Source organism: Lagopus leucura, unplaced genomic scaffold, assembly GCF_019238085.1.
Source record: "Lagopus leucura isolate 7727_CA_CO unplaced genomic scaffold, USGS_WTPT01 Super-Scaffold_100002, whole genome shotgun sequence".
Classification (NCBI taxonomy): domain Eukaryota; kingdom Metazoa; phylum Chordata; class Aves; order Galliformes; family Phasianidae; genus Lagopus; species Lagopus leucura.
Genome location: NW_024962263.1, coordinates 61,088,151 through 61,109,068, shown reverse-complemented (window position 1 = coordinate 61,109,068; position 20,918 = coordinate 61,088,151). Strand labels below are relative to the sequence as shown.

Here is a 20,918-nt window from a genome sequence, read left to right as displayed (position 1 = left end):
TAGAACCTGAGATTACATAAAGGGAAAGTATTCCAGTTCACATACATTTAGAAGAATAGCCTTTCAGAATAATAACAATCTGTAACGCAACTGTAATGTAATGACAATTGTAAAATTGCCCATACCTATTGCAAGTTGTTCCTTTGCACTGATCTCTTAACCTTACTTCACATGAAACAATCTGAGCTAAAACAAGAAAAGAGCAATTTCACTGAAATTAGATAGTATATTCCAAATTCCAAATTTGTTGACCACTTGAAAAACAGTTAAATTCCTTACACATTTGCTGTGTGCTTATTACTTCATTTTTCTCACTGTCCTCACTGCCTGTGGAACCTGAAGGTGAATGAGTTCTTGGTCGGCTTTGTGCTGTTGCATCTTGGGCTTTGGATCGTTGCCGTTCAATCTCATTGGTTTCCTCTTCTGGCTCATGAGGAGAATAAGGCCTCTCTGAACCCTCTATTTCAGAAAGCAAGTGAGAAAAGATTTCTCATACAAAATGTATTTGTGGAATGTAAAACTCTTAACATGTTTTCATAACACAATTCTGTTTTCATAAAATGGTTATTGAGTATAAGCAAAAAACAAGGAAAACTTTCCATTCTTTCAAAGGGAGAACAGCTCTAGCTTCGTAATAATCTCAATTATCTTTTGTATGCTGACAAAAGGTAGATTTTTTCTAGAAAAAGCAGCACAAATGAGGTATGAAAATGACCCTAATGCTTTTTTGATCCATCTTCTTTATGCCATCAGAAAACAAATAGGTCAAAGGAAATAATTCAAATAGATGGTGAAAAATTTTACCAAATTCAAAAATAGTTTGCTATTAAATAATCTGATTTTCTAAAAAATTGCACCTGAAAATATGACACATAACATAAATAATTTTGAAATACTCAATACTAAACCTAAAGTTTTCACTTAAGAACCGTAAGGAAGGTGTTTGGGGCTTTTATGGTCCATATGAATACATAGTGGATTTCAAAAGTATTTTTCTGAAGCAGCTAAGGTACATATACAAAGAGCAAAACAAAAAGAAACACTTGTTTCATGACATACTATAATTCAATGCAATATATACAAGATTATGACAATTCTAAAAAACGAATAATCACACTAGCTGAAAATTTAATTGTTAATTCATTCTTGATTTGATCTTCTCTTATAGTAAGGCATATTGCTATGTCACTGAGCTAGTATGTTTCCCTTTAAACAAACCACTGCACAGATTTCACTACAATTTACAAAAAGACCTATGAATAACATACAGAAAAGTCTAAATTTTTGTGTACTAAAACTAAGAAAATGTTCTCATGCAACAATTAAATCAGCAGCACACTCCACTCTTTCTCATGATGCTCAGCCCCACATATCTACCATACATAGTATATGATCTCATTCAGTATGGGAAAGCAGACCCCCACCATGTCTTTGACTACATGCATAATACATTATATTCTATTAACTTAAGACATAATGAAAAAATAAAGCAAAAGGTTACATTTCTTTGCCCAGTTATAGCTGTACTGCTAAAATCCTACATACCTCTGTAACAAAGATTTTCTCTGCAACCTCCTCCAAAACTAGGGGGACATGCAGAACAAGGACGGCCAGGCTTATAAGGAGCATGACCCCACCAGTTACCTCTTCAAGCAAAACAAAACAAAACAGTTAGTAAAATATGCCATAATAAATTAATATATTAATAATAAGCATCATTCTACATGTTGACAAATATGTGATGAAATCTAATATTAACGTAGACCATAGCATTGCTTCAGTAAATTGAACATGCTGAAAGTCATTTAGAAGTACACCAAAAATATTAGAAGTAGTGCCATTAGCTGCTCTAATGTGTGTGTGTGTGTATTCTATATTGGCCTAGCAATGTAAATCTAAATTCTTCAATTACATGAGAACAGGCTCCACTCCCCTAAATGGAATAACTTATGGGATGTGATCTCAAACATCAACTTCACGTTACACATTCTTTAAGATCAGGATGGGGAGATATATTTGTTTTACAAAAAAAAGTCACTCAATATTGAAAGCCAGAAAACCAAAGCTCTAGAAAATCACAACAGTATTTGTGCTGCCAAGGCTGCACTGGGAACAATGCTCTACTTTGTAACAGTACAAAAAACCATAAAACTCAGACTGATTTCCTTCTGGATTATTTCCTGGATTACTACAAAGTATTTCCCCCCATTCGAGATATTTTTGGGTGTCAGATAACTTACTTAGGAGAATAATTGCATACAAGATAGACAGCTTTTGGCCAAATCTGTCCCCAGATGTTCATGTTATGACACAAATTAATTGCACAACCTATTCTGCTACTTGTAGCCCAAACAACCTATGAAAAAAAAAAAAAAAGAGAGAGAGAAAGACATGTGGAAATTAAAGCTAGCTAACATGAAAACATAACTTCAACATACAGAATTCAAATCACAAGAGATGCTGTATTCTGTTCTGTTATATATGGGTTGAAGCAACCCAGCTAAAACTGAATAAAGGCCTCTCATGGCCTTTTTCATTAGAAAGTAAACCTTTACATTGATAGAACATACATGGTGTTTATTTTAAATAGATGTTCTAAGCATGTATTTGAAACTGCAGAAAATGTTTTCAGCACATTATCTGAAGAACTGATCCTTGAAACTAAGATGACTTATTGTAATTCAATGTTTTCTACTCAGGTTCCTGTGCTTTGGAGTTCTCAGCATGAACTAGGAATGCAGAAAGATTCAGATTGCTTAGACTGAGAGAATGGACACTTGTCACTCATGAGAGAAAGTGACAAACAATAAAACTATTAAAAAAAAAAAAAAAAGGTCATACTTCAGTAAGATCCAGGTCTTAGATTTTAAATAAAAAATAAATATGCCTCCATGTTATTGCAGTATACGATGTCTGTGCTCCTTTATACATCTACTGAAACACCTTTTATTGCAGAACTCAAAATAATCTGAGAGACAAAGTTGGGTATGTTCAAAGCAGACAAAAACAACAGGTGCTAATCTTGTAATAAATCCAGTAATTAATTTAAGGGAAGTTAACTATGTAGTTCCTTCAGGACTTCGGGAGTTGAAAAGGATATGTACTGTGAAGAAAATAGTAACATAAGTAAGTATATATTTATATTATAGGTCATGCTTGTGGCAGGGAAGTGTAATAACAGTCACTTTTAAAGAAATTGTAAGCAAAAATACGGGAATAATTCTCTTCAAAAAATAGATACAATCATAAATGGTGATAGTAAGCAAAGAGAAAATAAACTTTTTGAAATTGAGCATTTTGCAGTTTTCTAATAACATATCAAAAAAAAAAAAAGTAGATTTTAATATAATCTAAAGATCATGTATTTCCCATTTACTGGAAACGTGACTGGCTCCTCTCAGAAAAAATAAATAAATAAATTTTGAAGTTACATACCTAGACTTCATGAGCAGAAAGTAAATTAGTTCTTACGCAATTTCAAAATCTTGCTGAAGTTAAAGAAATGTGTTATAAACTGTACTTAACTGTTATTTGACCTGAGGAATTCATCTAAGAAAGCTTTTTTCATTTAAGCATGGATATTCCAGAAAGGAGTACCAGCACGCCAGCTGGCACAGAAACAAGATTATGCAAAGTGCACTGAGCAGCCACACTTAGTACCGGGTATTGTGAGCTTTTTCCTTAACCCTGTTAATGAGGTGATATTTATGAAGAAGAAATCTAAAGATTTGCATGACAGCCCTACTCAACAATACCACTACCCAATGCTTGTAACTAAAGAGTCTAGTAAAAAGCTCCTTTCCTGCTTTTGTACCACCATACACATAGTAAGACTAATATGTTCTACTTATCATGCAGTGACCTAACTGGAGGTTAGGATTGCTCATTTCCTTCCGTAGCTGACAAAACACAAACCGACCTACCTGTGTATAATGTGTACAAACAGGGCCAGAGCATTTGTAAGGACAATATGGGTTGCATTCATGAGGATGTGGATATGTGAAATCTCTCACTTCATCATACCATGCTTGGACATGAAATGTTGGAGGTCTGTACCTATGAAAGTCAGCAGCATTCTATTAGATCACTAAACAGCTGTAACTTCTGTCATTGATAGTCTATCATATCCTTAAAGTAATAAGCAACTTTTAGATTTAAAAAAAAAAAATAGAGTATTTAAGAATGTCTTAAATACCTTCCCCAGTGTGCACCCAAATTCTGTCCAATGGACGGAAGGAGGCTTGCAGGCCCGTGCTCCCATAGACACGTTTCAGCCCATGATTCTGCAGATCTCTCCAGTTCTGTATCCCATGTCTGAAATTCGAAATAAAATAAATTGACACCTGCTCAGAAATACTTGATGGGTACCTCATATACCTTAAAACAGAAAGGCAAGCCAAAAGAAAGCTAGGAAGATTGTTCATTTTTAAAGCTTCTGCTACTGAGAAAAAAAGTGACAGTACAATTGTGTGCCTATTATATAAGAAATAGAAAAGTTTCCACAAAGAGGAAAAAAGTTTTAATCCCTTCCCAGATTTCCCTTCTAAAAAGCCTGTGCAGGCACTCTGCAGTGAATAAAAGACAAATATGAAACTGAAAGGCTTAGTTCAACTTTCCAAGCTAAATTAAGTGCATTTTCTGTCTTGTGAGATTTCTTTTTAGTAACAGGCACTTTTCTTAGCCTAAAGAGTATTATCTAACATGCTTTCAACATAAGACTTTATTTCCTCTAAACCAGTAGTTTATTCAAAATGAAAGTGATTTTCTCTCTCTCTTCTATAATCAGCTTTCATTGAAATAATACACAATGCAAACAGAAAATATGGAAACCAGAACAACATTGTCAGACATTGATTTATGGCTAGGTTGGTAAGAAAAGCAAGCATTCATGTTAGTAAGAAGCATGCTTAGGACAAGTTAAATAAAAAGCATCACTTTTTTTTCCTTTTCTTTAAAAGATACAGAAGAACAGGTTTGTAGCCAAAAGGCAAATGTAAGTTTCTGTCTTTCAAAAGCACACTAAAACTTACTCATCTTTAAAAAAAATTAAATCATACTGTGTATGTTTAACATATTCATCTAGGGTTTACTCAAAGTGGTCCTTGTTAAGCAAACTACCCATACTGCTGATTGGCCTTTTAAATTTACTGACACTTGCAGAAGAAGTTTCTAGATATCTGACTCATTGATAATAATACCCAGGCTAAAAAAATGAAATATTTCCCAGGAATGAAGAAAATTGCTTATAAAAACATAATTATTTCATCGTATGTTCAAACTTAATTTCTTTTCATTAGACCGTGTTATCTAAGTAACAATAATTCAGTATTTCCAAACCCAAATTCCCATGAAGACACTGTAGGTCATGTCTACAAATTTTTGGCAGAGACTGAAGGTAAAGAACTCAATATAGCCAAAGAATACAGAAATATAACAGAAAAAATCCATGTGCTATAATTTATTTTTCTATTAATTTTGATATGCAGTTTTCACCTTATTAGATTAGTCATTAACAAAAGATATGCTTTTGGTTATGCAAGAAGATGATTATGGAAAGACTACTATCATTCAATTTAATCCAAGTTTATCAATTCTTTGTTCTCTTCAGAAGACTCCAGTGCTACTGCATTTCCATTCTGTCTGCTATTATTAGTAAAAAATTTACAAGATACATTTTGACTCTCAAAATGCAGCATTTATTTTGACAGAATTCTTAAACATAACAATGTACAATAATGATATAATAATGCTCTTACCCTACATACAGACACAAAACTCCTCAACTCTAGGATGCAGTAGTAATTTTCTATTTGTCTGACTGGGCCGGTGTTAAAATGTCATAAACCATAGTTCTAATCTCAAATCAGAAAGTTTTATGAGTTTGTATAAATCTTTTCCCTCTCCTAGTCCCACTATCATAAACAGTCCTGTTTCCTACATTGTCTAAAAAAAAAAACCCAAAAAACAACCGAACAAGCAAAAAATCCAAAGACTAACACATTTCTTCCATATATACAATATTTTCTTATAAGCAATAGTACAATTGCTTTGTCATTCTGCTACAGAATTGCAACACTGCAGCATTTTAAAATAAATGCCGTACAATTTGTCCTTGCATATAGTGTACAAAGTGAAGTTGGCTCAAAATCTTTTACCACTTAGATTTCTGAATATGAATAAGTCCAGATGTAACGCATACCCCAAGAAATTGCTGCTAAGAATGGTTTTATCAAATGGATCTTGAAATATATAATTAAATAAGACTTCAGTTAGACCAAGTGTGTGCGTTTTCACACTCTTGGAACTTCCTATCTGCAAAGCCAGGTAAGTTTTCTTAGAACTCTTATGAACCTAAGAACACCAAAATATATTCTCTTGTAAAGCATCCTTCAAACAAGTTCATAAGGAGCTGACAGATCTTATGGGTTACACTTAAAGGGAAGGCAGGGGAAGGAGATATGATATTAGGGTTCTGCTGCACACTGCTCAAACTGTGTGGAGAAGCTTTATGTTCATAAAACATGGTTCTCATTGGGGAACTTTAACCACCCCAGTATCTGTTCGAAGGACAACACAGCAGAGCAACAGCAATCAAATTGGTCCCTGGAACACGTTGATAATAACTTTCTCTTCCAAGTGGAAAAGAACCTATGAGAAAACATACTATGCTGGACTTTGTCCTCATCAACAAAGATGGGCTGGTGAGTAATGTGACACTCAAGGGCAGTCTTGGCTGCAGTGACCACAAAATGATGGAGTTCAAGATCCTTAGTATCCAAGAGGGCATGCAGCAAGCTTGCTTCAAGAGAGCAGACTTGGAAATCTTCAGAGAATTGCTTGGGCAGAGTGACATGGGATAAAGCCCTGAAGGGGAGAGAGGCCCAAAAAGGAAGTCCTTAGAAAGTGGAAGCAGGAACGGGTTACCTGGGAGGACTACAAAGAAGATGTCCAAGCAGCCAAGGTTCAGATTAGGAAAGCTAAAACCAGCATAGAATTAAATCTAGCCAGAGACATAAAAGGGAACAAGAAAAAATTCTGTAAGTATATCAGTGATTAAAGGAGGGCTAAGGAAGATGTGGTGTAAGCCTTCTCCTAAAGGAAATGAGAGACCTGGTCACGAGGGATATGGAGAAAGCTGAGGTGCACTTCTTTGCATCAGTCCTCACCAGCAAGGGCTCTAGCCACACTACCCAAGTTGCAGAAAGCAAAGGAAAGAACTGCAAGAAGGAAGATCTGCCCTCTGTATGTGAAGATCAGGTTCAAGACCATCTAAAGAACATGAAGGTGCACAATTCCATGGGACCCAATGAGACTCAATCATGGGTTCTGAGGGAATTGCCACATGAAATTGCCAAGCCTCTATGCATCATATTTGAAAGGTCATGGCAGTCTGGTGAAGTTCCCACAGATTGGAAAAGGGAAAACATTCATTTTCAAGAAGGCGAAAAAAAAGAAGAACCAGGGAACAACAGGTCGGTCAGTCTCACCTCTGTGCCTGGCAAAATCATGGAGCAGATCCTCCTGAAGTCTCTTCCTAGGCATGTGAAAATAAAAATGAGGTGATTGGTGGTAAACAACATAGCTTCACTGAGGGCAAATTGTGCCTGACAAACTTTCTGGCTTTTTATAATGAGGTTAGATCATCAGTGGATAAAAGAAGAGCAAGTAACGTCATCTATCTGGACTTGTGCAAAGTATTTGACACTGTCCTGGACGAGATTCTTGTCAAGGGCAAGGATTACAAATTAAGTAAAAATGGATTTGATGGATGGACCACTTGTTGGATAAGAAAGTGGCTGGATAGTTGCACTAAGAGAGTCGTGGTCAACAGCTCAGTGTTCAAGTGGAGACCAGTGATGAGCTACACTCGTCAGGAGTTGATGCTGGGACTAGTGTTATTTAACATCTTTGTAGGTGACATGGACAGTGGGATCAAGTGCACCTTCAGCAAGTTTCCAGATGACATCAAGCTGAGTGGTGCAGTTGACATGCTAGAGGGAGGGATGCCATCCAGAGGGACCTGGATAGGCTTGAGAGGTGGGCCCATGCCAACCTCATGAAGTTCTACAAGGCCAAATGCAAAGTCCTGTATCTGAGTTGGGGCAATTCCAAAAACAAATACAGGTTGGATGAAGCATGGCCTGAGAGAAGACTGAGAAGAATTTTGTGGTGCCAGCTGATGAAAGACTCAACATGAACCAGCAATGTGCACTTTCAAGCCAGAAGGCCAAGCATATCCTGGGTTGCATCAAGAGAAGCGTGGCCAGAAGGTTGAGAGGGGTGACTTTGCCCCTCTACTCTACTCTCCTGAGAGCCCACCTTGCATTCATTTAGGTGGCCCCCAGCACAAGAAGGACATCAAACTATTGGAGTGGATCCAGAGGGAAGACTATCATCCATGAAGATGATCAGAAGGCTGGAGCACCTCCCCCTATGGGGCGGGCTGAGAGAATTGAGGCTCTTCAGCCTAGAGAAGAGAAGGGTCTGGTAGACTTTATAGCAGACTTCTACTACCTGAAGGAGCCTACACTAAAGCTGAGAAGGAACCTTTTATGAGGTCATGTAACAACAGAACAAGGGGAAATGACTTTAAACTGGAAGAGGGTACATTTAGATTAGAATTTAGGAAGAAATTCTTTACTATGAGGGTAGTGAGACACTGAAGCAGATTGCCCAGAGAACTTGTGGATGCCCTTTCCCTAAAGGCATTCAAGGCCAGGCTAGATGTGGCTTTAATCAACCTGGTCTAATAAGAGGTGTCCCTGCCTATAGCAGGGGGAGTTAGAACTACATGATCTTAAAGATCCCTTCCAAACCAAACCATTCCATGATTTTCAACTCTCAGAAAAAAGTGGCAGATAAGGGAATTGCATTGTTTCATTATTGCTGTTTTTCTCCATGCAAATTTTGAAATATTATATGCAGCTATTTTAACTTAATGATTTTTGCATGTTCACAGCAAGGTAGTCAGTAGTAGTTGCTTGAAGCAATTCCTCAAGTTCATGAATAAGTTATTTTATTTTTTTTTAACTGATGATAGCTATACATGACACACATCCAGAGCACTGCAGTAGTCTTTGATAAAGAACTTAAATTCATCACAAATTTTCCTGACCAATGTACACCCAAACTCCAAAGTACGATTGAGATTGGATACTGTCTTCAAATGTTTCTTCAACAATTTTGTTCTTTTTTTCATTAACTGCTTCTTGTCTGTAGTCATATTATAAAATAATGTTACTCCTCTCTTCTTGCCAAGCCAGAGATAGGCATGCCTTCCAGTTTCCAGGCCACAACCTTAGCTGCATCAAAGACATAGTCTTTGAAACAGAAGATGGGCTGAAGGTCTTTGCAGGAAGCATAATGCAGAAGACTATTCTAACAATGGGGAGTTTGGGCTCCTTGAATATTTTTGCCTGTTGCAGTTATTCCTGACTACAGAAAAGGATGGTATGTGAGCTAAGGAGGCAACTCTATCCTTCCCAAGAATGTGTGCATGAGATTGCCTCAGATTGGAATTTGCACAATTAAGGGCAAGAAGTTCTAGGCTATGGCTCATGTGCAAATCAACCTATTTCTTTTCACATTATCTATACACATATGCACATTTCAACATCATTTGTTCTGTCATCAACTGTTCTTTAAAAACAGCTTTGGTGCAGTTTTGTAATACTGGAAAAAAGAAAAAAAATGTAAAACTTGAGCAATTCAAATTATAGTACCTTTTTAAAATGTCTGAGGTAATATCTAATGGGAACTGTGTCATAAATCAGAATTTAAACAGAAGTATAAAAAGAAATGTTTATAAAAAATACAGTACAGAATTTCAACACATTTAAAACACATTAATTTTAAGTTTAATCATGAAAATCCTGATGAAAAAGTGATAAGAATTTTTTATGAGAAAATCATCAGAAATCTGATAGCAAATAGTTGGGACTATGTAAAGATTGATTTCTCAGTTATATAGCATGCTCAAACACATGGTAAGATGATCAATTAACAAATAACTCCACCTTCAAAATACTGTGAGACAATGAGATGAATCATGTATCAAAAAGCTTGCATTCATATTTTAGTTTTGCAACAAACAATTCCATGTCTTATTTTCTCCCTGATGTGTATGCTACACGATGAAGTCACTTCAGAACAGTCAGCTGTTCAGGAAATTCTCTGTGTGTGCCAGAGAAGAAAGGACTCATTCATTTGTTTCTCAACCTTTAACACTTAAATCCCTTATTTCTAAGCCAGACATAAAAACTACCTGGCATGGATATAATGCGTATATAGCTAGCGTGGTTTATTGTTTTTTGTTTTTGTTCTTTTTTTTATAAGGAGATCGTGAAGAAATATCCACCTACAGTACAATTCAACACTGCTTCTTCTTCATCGAGGCTACATTTGAGTTTAAATATACAATAATTACTCATGTTGTTAACGCAGATATTTCAAAGCTAGTTCAAGTATCTCAACATATGGAGGTACACCAAGTAGAATATGAATACCTACAAGGGCTGATCTGAAAGTAATGTTTCCTATTTAATTATGTTGGCGCATGAAGTTAGAGGTGGGCAATGGTGGTATGACAGTAGAACTGAATCTTCCCACCAATATTCCATTACATTTTGTTATCATCTGGCAGATGGCAGCAAAGGAGCAGTCAGACAAAATGGTGTCTGACATGGAATTACACATGAAGCAAAAGGGACATCATTAGATTCCTTCATGCAGAAAAAAAATTGCACCCACTGACATTCATTACACTTGCTGAACATTTATGGAAAACAAATAGTGGATGTGAGCACAGTGAGGTGGTGGGTGGTGCATTTCAGCAGAGGTGACAGCAACAAAGGGTCACTTAAGCTGATGCAGATTTTTTTGTGAGCATCATATAGGCTTTTATTCATCGCTAGTGAAAATGCCTAGCTAATGGTGGTGACTATGTTGAAAAATAGTATTTTGTAGCAGAGAATTTGCTCTATCAAATAGTTTTATTGCATTCTTTATTTCCATGGAAACTACAATAGATAAAAACAGGAAGCACTACTTTCAGAGTGACCTATATAGATCTTATTTTCTTACCTCTTTCATGTATTATACATAGGCATTGAGTACTTCTTAATTCTGGCTTTCACAGAAAACTTTTGGTATTAACTTACCACAGTCCTGCAGATTTTAACTTCTTCAACTTTACTGAGTCATGTACGTCGTCCATGGCTTTTACAAGACATGTACCAATTTTACCAGTTCATGAATCTAACCTCAACTAGAAAGATATTAATCTCTTACATTCCAAGCTGTGTCTGATAGCAGATGGCTAGAACACTCAATACACACATATTCCTGAGAACTGCAGCTACAACCAACGTCAGACAGGTAGGTTCTCATGAAGACAAAGGATGATGTTCTTCCCTCATTCTGCCTTCTATTCTGGACAGGAAATTACTTCCTGCTAGTCTGGTTCCAAGTGATGGACAGATTCATGAATCCAGATGTACAAAATTCTCTAGAGAAACAAATTGTGCTATTTGTGTTTCATTGAATAAACAGAAATATTTGGCATAGGTATTAGTGGTAGCTGATAATAATTTTAGAGATGCTCACAGTGCTTCAGTTGTTGATATAAAAATTGTAAAATCCAGAAATACAAAAAGAAAAACAACAAACCATGCATAGGTAATACAGAGTTTGCTTCTACTCAAGATCAACATCCTGCAAGGCAGACTCCAGCGTTTTTTTTTTTTTTTTTCATACTTAATCAAGATACTATCTCTTAGCTTTTAACCTTGCCAAATTTACTTTTCCTAAAACTCCCCAGGACATACAGACACAACTAAGTTCACAAGCAATCTGCTTCCTTATGACAAGCAAAATTTTCTTCTAATGAAATATGCACATTCAAAACAGGAGATCTCAAATGCTGGAAATCAGTTTCTTGGCCATTCAAGACAGCAATTTTTCTGTAGAAACTTACCAGCATAAGCAGTTCCTTTTTACACTTGTATCCTCATATGTGACAGAAAGTCTATGAACTTTTCAGGCATCATTACTGTGAAGCATGTTCCTCCATATATAAAACCCTTAGCTGAAAGTTTAATGATGATCTAGACTTGATTCCATTATCTATTCTAAGTAGTTTACCACTGACTTCTGCTATCCAAATAAGTATGCTCAGAGTAAAACTGCTATCCCCAAACTTATGTATGAGTTGGTGTGCACATCATGGGCATTGGCTGAACTTCCAGAATCTGCAAGCAGTAAGAGGAGAAAACATTCAGCTCTACATACTTCCATCTTATAGTCTCAGTTGGGTTTATTTTATTGTCTTCTTCTTTTAGATTTGGAAAATAATTTGCATATCATCCAAGCACCATGATTATTTACAACATTTCTGCATTATTCACACTTATGTACTAAAACATTCCCATCCATGAAGGAAACAATGCCAATTTCTTAAGACTGTAACACCATCACATATACCTTGATGGAAGTCAGATCAGATTAGGATTTTTCAATGGCAGGATTTTAATTTAGATCAGGAATGTGGTTTCTAAATGAAACTCCTGATCATTCCCATTTAGTGTACATCACAGAGCACTCTTGGGGTACAAACCAGATTCCTTCCAGACAAAATGCTAGGAGTTGTGTTCTAAGAGCACATCTAAAGTTTACAGTTGTTAATGAGTTTTCAGTCCACACCAACAGATAAGACCCAGAACAAAATAGAAAACCCTGAAATGTAGAGAGTATGAATGTCAGACCCTCGGCACCAATTCTTTTGCTCTACAAAACCTGCTGTTGTAACACAACACTTGCTGACAAAAGCACCGCCTTTCTCAATACTTTGTTAAAACTGTGTGCCAATAACAATCCTAGAGTTTTGCAAATCTTATCCTAGACTAGCTGAGGCTAGCACCAGGCTGGCTGATTAAACTGCATAGTGAGAGCAGTTACTAATTCCAGTTGCCAATTTTTCCCCTCAAGAAAGTTTTATAGGCTTAGCAGCAGGGATGTCACATGCAACGCAAATCTTTTAAATATTCCCAGTTTACAACATATCATATTAAAATAAACCAAAACTAACACCAGATTAACTTCACAGACTGGACTACAAATTGTGGTATTTAACCTCTGTCAATATGGGGTTCAAGTAGCGTGTATATTGAAACCAATGCTCTGCTTATTGAAAAGCTGTTTCAGAGAGGATACTGCAGCTTACAGTACAACTTGGCAACAGCCAAACCAATCACATGGGGTAGGATTAACCTTCCTGGAAATTAAACAGGCTCAAAGTAGATACAAGCATTTGAGCTAATTATCTGAATTACCTTTGTAGTTACATAGACAAATAAGCACCTACAGAAGGAGATAATTTTGGCTACCTATCTTTAACTGAGAGGAACTGCATGCTGGAAATTCTCATTTCTCTCCACTAATTATAAAAGACTGGCTCAAATGCAGACATCTACACCAAACAACAAAAGCTTGGTGAGATGAATCTCACTATTTATATTATATGAGTGCTAAATCAAGAGGAAATTCTCTACCCAAAGCAAATCAGCATGAGTCCATCAATTACAGCAACAGGTGTTGCATCAAAACTGAGAAGCCCAATAGTTCAAGAGCACAGTAATAACATTTTAATTGGAGAGACTTTCATGTGTGAAGGAATAAAGAAAAAATTGTATGGAAAGCAACTGTATGGAAAGAAAAAAAAAAAAAGAGCTAAAATTTAAGCTCAGTACAGATGGAAAAGTAAGTACAGTGGGCACCACTGAAAGTAAACATTTACCATGGCACAGTATAAATACTTCATTGCTGTATACGTTCTAAATATAGGGAGAGAGTAGTAAAGTAAATACCACCATACAGTATGGGTATTTATTTACAGTATTCTTTAAGACTAATGATAATAAAAAGGAAAAAAAAAGAAAAAAAGAAAAAAAAAAAAAGGAAGATGAAACATTGATTAAGAAATGTCATGAGCAACTAAGCCAGAAATACACTTAAGAACCAGAAATCAGCTATGTGGTATCAGCATAGAATGGCAGAAAGGCACAGCTGAAAACAACTTCAAGAGATGGATCTCAACAACATTTTAGCCTCTTTTACTGAGACGAATCAAATATTTGTGTGTTGTCCACTTTTTAACAATTGAAACTAATAACGGTAATTTCCGAATAATATTTATTGCCTTCTTCTTCCAAATTTTATGACTGTAAGAGTAAAGAATATTTTCTTGATAGGCAACCTAAACCTCCTGCCCTGCAATGATAGCTGATTTTTGTTGTTGTTGTTTTTATTTGCATGTAAAAACAAACAATCAAACAAACAAAAAACAAGAAATCACTCTTTCCTGTACTAACCTTTATTTATTTCCCAGATTAAAAAAACTCAGCTGTTTCTCTCCTTCAGTCCTCATAAATCACACATTCTGCATTTATAATCAATCCCATTAATCTCTCTCACTGACTATGAAGTGGCTAGACAATTCCTAAAATACGGCCAATGCTGGACATCGCATTTCAAACAAGGTCTCACCAGTTTCACACAAATAAGTCATTTTCTTTCACATATTGTTGGCTCATTATTTTCTTAGTGTAACTTATGGACAGGATAGTGTTAATCCTAGCTATTATTTACTCCTTGCGTTCCACCTGCTTGATACTCTACTTACTCTACATCTTGCAGTTACATTTACTTTATTTCATCACATTCATTCCAGGACATTTCCTCCACTTGACAAGTTCTGATAATTTTTAAATAATTCTAAAACAATCCCAACCTACGTTACTGTATTCTCCAGTTCTTAAGTGCATTCCTTGCTCATCTAAGTCATTATCTACATGCTTAACTGAAATGGGACTTGCTCGGACATCATCAACATTTTCAACCCTTTGTGTATTTAACACCAAGCTTCTGTCACCTTTAACTTGTGTTGGGTCAAGAGTGTCAAAACCCTTCCAGAGTCAAAAAATGAGACACCCACTACTTCTACAAGTATACTACGCTAGTTAACTATCAGGTCACAAAAGTAAAAAAGATTGGTTTGATACAATCTCTTCTTGAGAGATACTGGCAGTTTTCCTTGTTTTCACTTAAGGTGAGGGTAAGGCAATTTTATCCATACTTAGCCTTGTAAGGGAAGTCCATAAAAACTAATGATAATTAACACCTCTGAAAAGTCACTTACTAGCATGCAACTGAGACAGCTACCTTCAGACATTTGAATCCAAAAATATCAAATTCCATGCTAGCCTGAGGTGACTTACATAGTATATAGCAGAGTGAACACAGAACCCCAGGAGTACTGAAACACTAGACAACTGTCCCTGAAAATACAAAAATACCCATTCTAATAAGTACTGATATACTCCTTAAACACAGAGAAAGCACAGGTAAAATCATTAAACTTTCCAGTAGCAGGAAAGTTAGGCACCCATTTTCTTTTGGAAGAAGAGAGCTTGTCTAAAAGTAAAAGGTAAGAACCTTACATGCTACCACATGGTAGACTGAAGTTATAGAGCATTAGGCTGGGCAGAGATCCTTGAATAGACCTTGAGGTTGCAGCTACCTTTTGGAAGAGAGTAAAGAGCAGGAAAACTGTGGCTTTTGCCTGGAAAAAGGAAAGCAAGATGAGGCCAAAAATATTGTTCCCAAACACTGAATAAATTGCTCCAATATTTAGAAGTATCTCTCTATTACAGTTTCATGTGTTTGAGCTTATGTGTTCAAAAAGTAAAAACCAGGAATAGGAATGAGTAGACATGACTAATCACATTTAATTCTGTGTGTACTCTAAGAGTGTTAAAAACACCCTTGCTGGAATAGTCAGGTTTCCAAGGTGTTCTGAAACAGTACATTTACTTTGCTACTTTTTAAAAGCAGTGCATAAAGGCTTTCTATTACAAGATGACTAAAAAATCATCTATTTGCTTCTAAATTCTGACATGAATGGAAAAGAAACAACATTGATCACAGATGTGCAAACTGATCTTGATTTCTGCATTTTGTGCATTGCCAAAGAATGAATTACACATTCATTACAAACAGTATTCATAAATATGCATAGCTAATTATAAACTGACCACAGCACAGCTCCTTACCTCAAATCCTAGTACTCATTACTACTATAAACTAGCTGTAACTGATTGCTTTCATGCAGCAGTTTTACAGATGCTACAGAATTTCCTGGACTTTGAACAGGAATTAGCCACAGTGTCTCACATACATGTCACAATGAATGTTCACTTTTAAAAGGTGACCACTGCAATTTGATATTAGTACAGCAGAAGTGAATTGAACTTACTGTAAGAGATCACAGTGATCATACGTAACATGGCCCTACTGACAGAAATGTTTAAATAAAATTTAAATGAAGGGAATTGGAAAATATGCCTTAAAGAGTACTTGACCGCTGAGGCAGCCAACAAGGCATTGAGAATGTATATACTGCATTATGTAATAAGAATCACTCTTTCTTAAAACTGTCTTGAAACAGACAAAGTTCTGAATTTAATGCAATCTTCCCTCATAATAAAGTAAAAGTTGTCCAGACATAAGATAGTCTTAATGAATTATGCCTTTTGACTATTATAATCACCCCACTTTATGCCAAATCTAAGGTTGAAGAGTACTTTTATAGAAAACATACTGAAGACATATCTAGTATTTCAATGTCATTATTTAAGAAATAAATATATTTTTTATTTTCCTCAAATAAAAAATGTTAAAGAGGATGTCATAAAGATGAAAGACTACATGGAGTTGCTTTCACAAATCTCGTTGATTCCTACTGTTTTTAGCCTACTTAAGTCTGATCCCATTACTACTGATCAATATTTCTTTTCTGTTCAGGAGGGCAATGCGAAGTCCTCTGTCAGCAAAATAAAGGATGAACAATATCTGTTCTATGTTGCTAATTATTTTCATTATGGGAAGGCTAACAGTAAGCCTTTCTGCTACTTTCCACTTTCAGTTTCTTTACTTGGAGTTGCTTAGTTGTGGTTGGCGTTCTATCAATAAAAGTCATAACATGGACTTATCCACTCGCTTTCTTGGCCACTTCACATTGCACAATCCTTTGCTAAAACAGCCAGAGAGAATAAGAGGGTAAGTCAATGTCACTGAGCTCTTTGATGCAGTGTCAGTAAGCTCTGAGCACAGGCTGAAGCAATTCCATCAACCTCTGAAGTGGAGCAGGTAAGTGGAAAACCAGAGAGAAAACAGACAGGTTCACTCTGAAAAAGGCTCCTCTCTTTTTGGCAACTATAGTGCTCTCTGGCCACTTAAGGGATTCCACAAACCAAGGTTTTCTGTTTTGTGTTTGTGAATTGTGTTTAACCAGGCTACCCAGACTTTCTGCAAAATGGACAAGACAAACTAGAGTCATGTAATAGTTTCATCAGTAATGTCTAGGAATTTCAACAGGAGACTGCCATTCAGCACATAAAAGTTCATCACATCTACTGCAAGGTCTCTAAGTTTACTAATGCTGTTTCAGTTCTCTGCACACTGAAGCACTGAGATTGACTCCTGAGCATACTTCAGTTCCGTAGCTACATAGGTGATAGACTGAAAATCTCAGCTGAGAGCTGACAGACATGCAGAAACCTGCTAAATCCAGACATACACAGATCATTATATGAAGCAGCATACAATTGCTGAAATTATTTCAATCTCTATTGGAATAGGGATTGAAATCAGCCACTGTGATGACATGAAGAATGTTTTTCTATTATCCGTGCAAGAGCTCTCTGTACTAGTGGGTTCGATCGATCCAAAGTTGAATCATCTATATTTAAAAACAGCAAGAATTTGCTTTAGGAAAATGAAGAAAAATCTAAATTATGTATAGTCATTCTTCTTCTTCTGAAATCTTCACAAAGCTACTGAACCAAGCTGCAAGTTCTCAAGACCCCCAGAACGAGGCCCCGAGGAAGCCAGTACTCATTCAGAAGCCTCTTTTGAAAGAAAAGATACAGTATCAACACTTGCAACACAATGCTATGGTAGTTTTCAGACAGATAAGACCTTCTGAGAAAATATATCAGAACAAACTAGGTATATTTCTAGCTTTCCCATGAACAAAATATGGATGCAGTATTGCTATCAGAAGCACATACATGTTTGTCTGTAAGAATTATGAAATTATACCAAATCAATGTGCTAATCTGAACTTTTGAAAAAAGTACTCCTACAAGAGTTTCATTTCCTTCACAAGGTTTGCAGAAACAAACAAACAAACAAACAAACAAAAAGTAAAGAAATCTGAAAATCAAGACAGGAGGCAGGGGCTTTGTGATGACATCCCTATCAGGTAATGGCAGGATGTGGACAAAAGAAGACTAAAAATAATTAAATAAGAAGCCTAGAAAACACTGATATTCCTAATTATTTTGATTACAAATTGCAGTGTGTGGCAAGGTGCCAAGAAACACCAGGTTGAAATACTTTGCTATCAACCTAGGAAGGTTGATAAAAAAAGATGACAGGAAAGTGCAGAAGTCTGTCTAAAGTCAATTTACCAAACAAGGAGAGAAAAAGATGTGTTGCCTTATATATTCCAAGGCTATTGCATACACTGGCAAGTGTATGAGAAATCATGGCATTTTCCATTTTTGTCTTAAACAGCAGGTCTGTGCCAAGGGATGCTGGGCAGTAACAGACAGCAAAGCACAGACCAGCCTCAGAGCAGAAAAGCCTCACTATGGCACTGTTCTGGTCAGACTCACAACTGCCATCAGAAGTTTGCTTTAGTTCCCTGTACTACTACAGACATTTTTTCCACAGTTACCCCAAGTGACTGATGAGAAGGCCATACTGGGTCAATGGCTCAGGATAGGAAATATTGAAAGCATCATCTAATTTCAGCTCGGGAGCCTTGGAATATTAGCACAGAAACGTCATCTCTCACAGCTCTCTTAGCAGTGCTGTTAATCCTTGCACACATCATAAAGAAAAAAGGTCTTCACTCCTTTCTGTATTAGGAAGCACTTGTTTACTGTATACAAAAGGATAAACATCCATAGAGTATGGAGTTGCTGTATGTTTTCATAGCAAGCTGTTCACCATTACCTCAAGACTTTTTTTCCTACTATCAAGCTGCAATACTGACAATTCAAAAGGTCTCAGTGCTGAAGGAAGAGCTCTAGGAAAGAATGATCTAATGTGCAATCATAAGATCATCTGCAGCCACTGCAGAGGAGGCAACTGAATATGTCGGGTTGCTGTTCCCTACACGGGAGCTTAGGCAGGTCCCCACACCAGAAGCTTTCTATACAGAGAAAGAAACAGAAGGTGCACCTACACCCGAATTAAGCAATGAAAAGAAACGAGGGAAAAAAAAAAAAAAAAAAAAAAAAAAATTGCTACTTTAACGCTATCAAGTTGCAAGGTCTAGATAGTATCATTCATGAATTTGGAGGAACTTAATTATGAAATTGATGAATTGATGAATTACTGTGTAGTGCAACAAATTCTCTTCCAAAATGGCCTCATTAACAAAATACAGTATGTGGGTGCTAATATTTTAAAATGCTTCCAATGGATTCTGAGAAACTGCAGACCAGAAACTGACTTCTACTTGGATGATTTGATAGGCTAAGTCGTAAAATAAATACCTGGATAATACAAGCTGCTCCCAAATCTATCAATCTATCAGACTTCTTTGAAAGCATCATAAAGATTAAAAAATAAAAAATAAAAATAAAAATAAAAAAAAAGTAGTTAAGTCTTTTTTGCAAAGTCTCTCACTAAGTTGTTAAAAAAAATGAAGAAAAAAATAAAAGCTATAATGAAATAGATGAGATAAAGAAAAAAAGATCCAGTTTAGAGGAAAAACATAACCACAGTAACAGTTAATGTAGCATACGATTATGTGGAGAGCTCTGCAACTTTTTATCACAAAGATATATGTAGATTCAAGCATTTAGATTCATAGAAAAGAGTTCCTTCTGGAACTACTGGTAGAAAAATAAAACAAAGTGCCGATTTAGAAAGTCCCTAAGCTGCTGTTTGCTCAAAGCTGGGAGTTTTCATTGCAGAAGTTTCTCTGTTTCCATTCTCTACTCTTATCCTCTTACCCTAGGAATCCCCTACAGCTCACCACCAGAGCCAATTATGTGGGAAGATGAACTTTTCATCCGTTTAGTTCAGCCAGACAGCCATGAGAATATTCTGTTTATTACACATAGCCACTAACCTTTGCTGCTGTTAGTAACTTTGGGTCACTGAACTGTGATAATCTCATACCCTTTTTCTTTTACAAGGCAAAAGGGTAAAGTTTACAGCTGTACAGAAAACCAGTAATTCAACCCTTTTTTTTCCTTAAGGAAATCTAGATCTTACATGCTGAAGCTCATCCTCTAATGCAAGGGAAGTCAAAGGCATGCCAAAGAACTACAGAAATCTGTACTACAATAGCACCATACTATTTTCTATCACTACACATGTCTGTCATGGAGGCTAGATCAAAACTGCAATGCGCTGCATGACATGAGACATTAATGCCATGGTTTATTCTTTTCGGTGTTCATGCTGTATCATCTACCTGCTGAATACATTATACAAAAGTACGTTAGTGTAAAAACTTTTTCTCCCTTGCACAACTCAAAAAAAAAAAAAAAAAAAAAAAAAAAAAAAAAAAGAGTTTTGTGGGCGGGGGGGTCGCTGAAAGGTATGGCTGATATGGCTATCAAGGTACAGATCAACGCTTCTGCATAAACTGCAGTTCCTCATTTCTCCCAGTCCTTAACTATTCATTCCCACCATCTTCTTTTATCAGCACTACTATTCATCTGATTCAGCCATGTAGGGAATTCCAAACTCAAACTGGCATAAAATTAAAACTACTGGGAGCGAAAGGAAGAAAGGGACGAAAGAGGGACGAAAGAGGGACGAAAGAGGGACGAAAGAGG

General features: G+C 36.2%; 1 protein-coding gene across 4 annotated transcripts in view; it reads right to left on the bottom strand.

The window, feature by feature from the left end:
• Nucleotides 1-20,918, bottom strand: part of CRISPLD1 (cysteine rich secretory protein LCCL domain containing 1) — a 38,587-nt gene that overhangs the window by 13,287 nt on the left and 4,382 nt on the right. For all 4 annotated transcript variants that reach the window (XM_042869863.1, XM_042869862.1, XM_042869861.1 and 1 more), the window contains 6 exons: nucleotides 4,196-4,314; nucleotides 3,924-4,056; nucleotides 2,241-2,356; nucleotides 1,546-1,646; nucleotides 280-459; nucleotides 126-186 (listed from right to left, as the gene is read on the bottom strand). In XM_042869863.1, coding sequence (XP_042725797.1) covers nucleotides 126-186; nucleotides 280-459; nucleotides 1,546-1,646; nucleotides 2,241-2,356; nucleotides 3,924-4,056; nucleotides 4,196-4,314 — 710 coding nt within the window. The remainder of the gene's footprint in view (nucleotides 1-125; nucleotides 187-279; nucleotides 460-1,545; nucleotides 1,647-2,240; nucleotides 2,357-3,923; nucleotides 4,057-4,195; nucleotides 4,315-20,918) is intronic.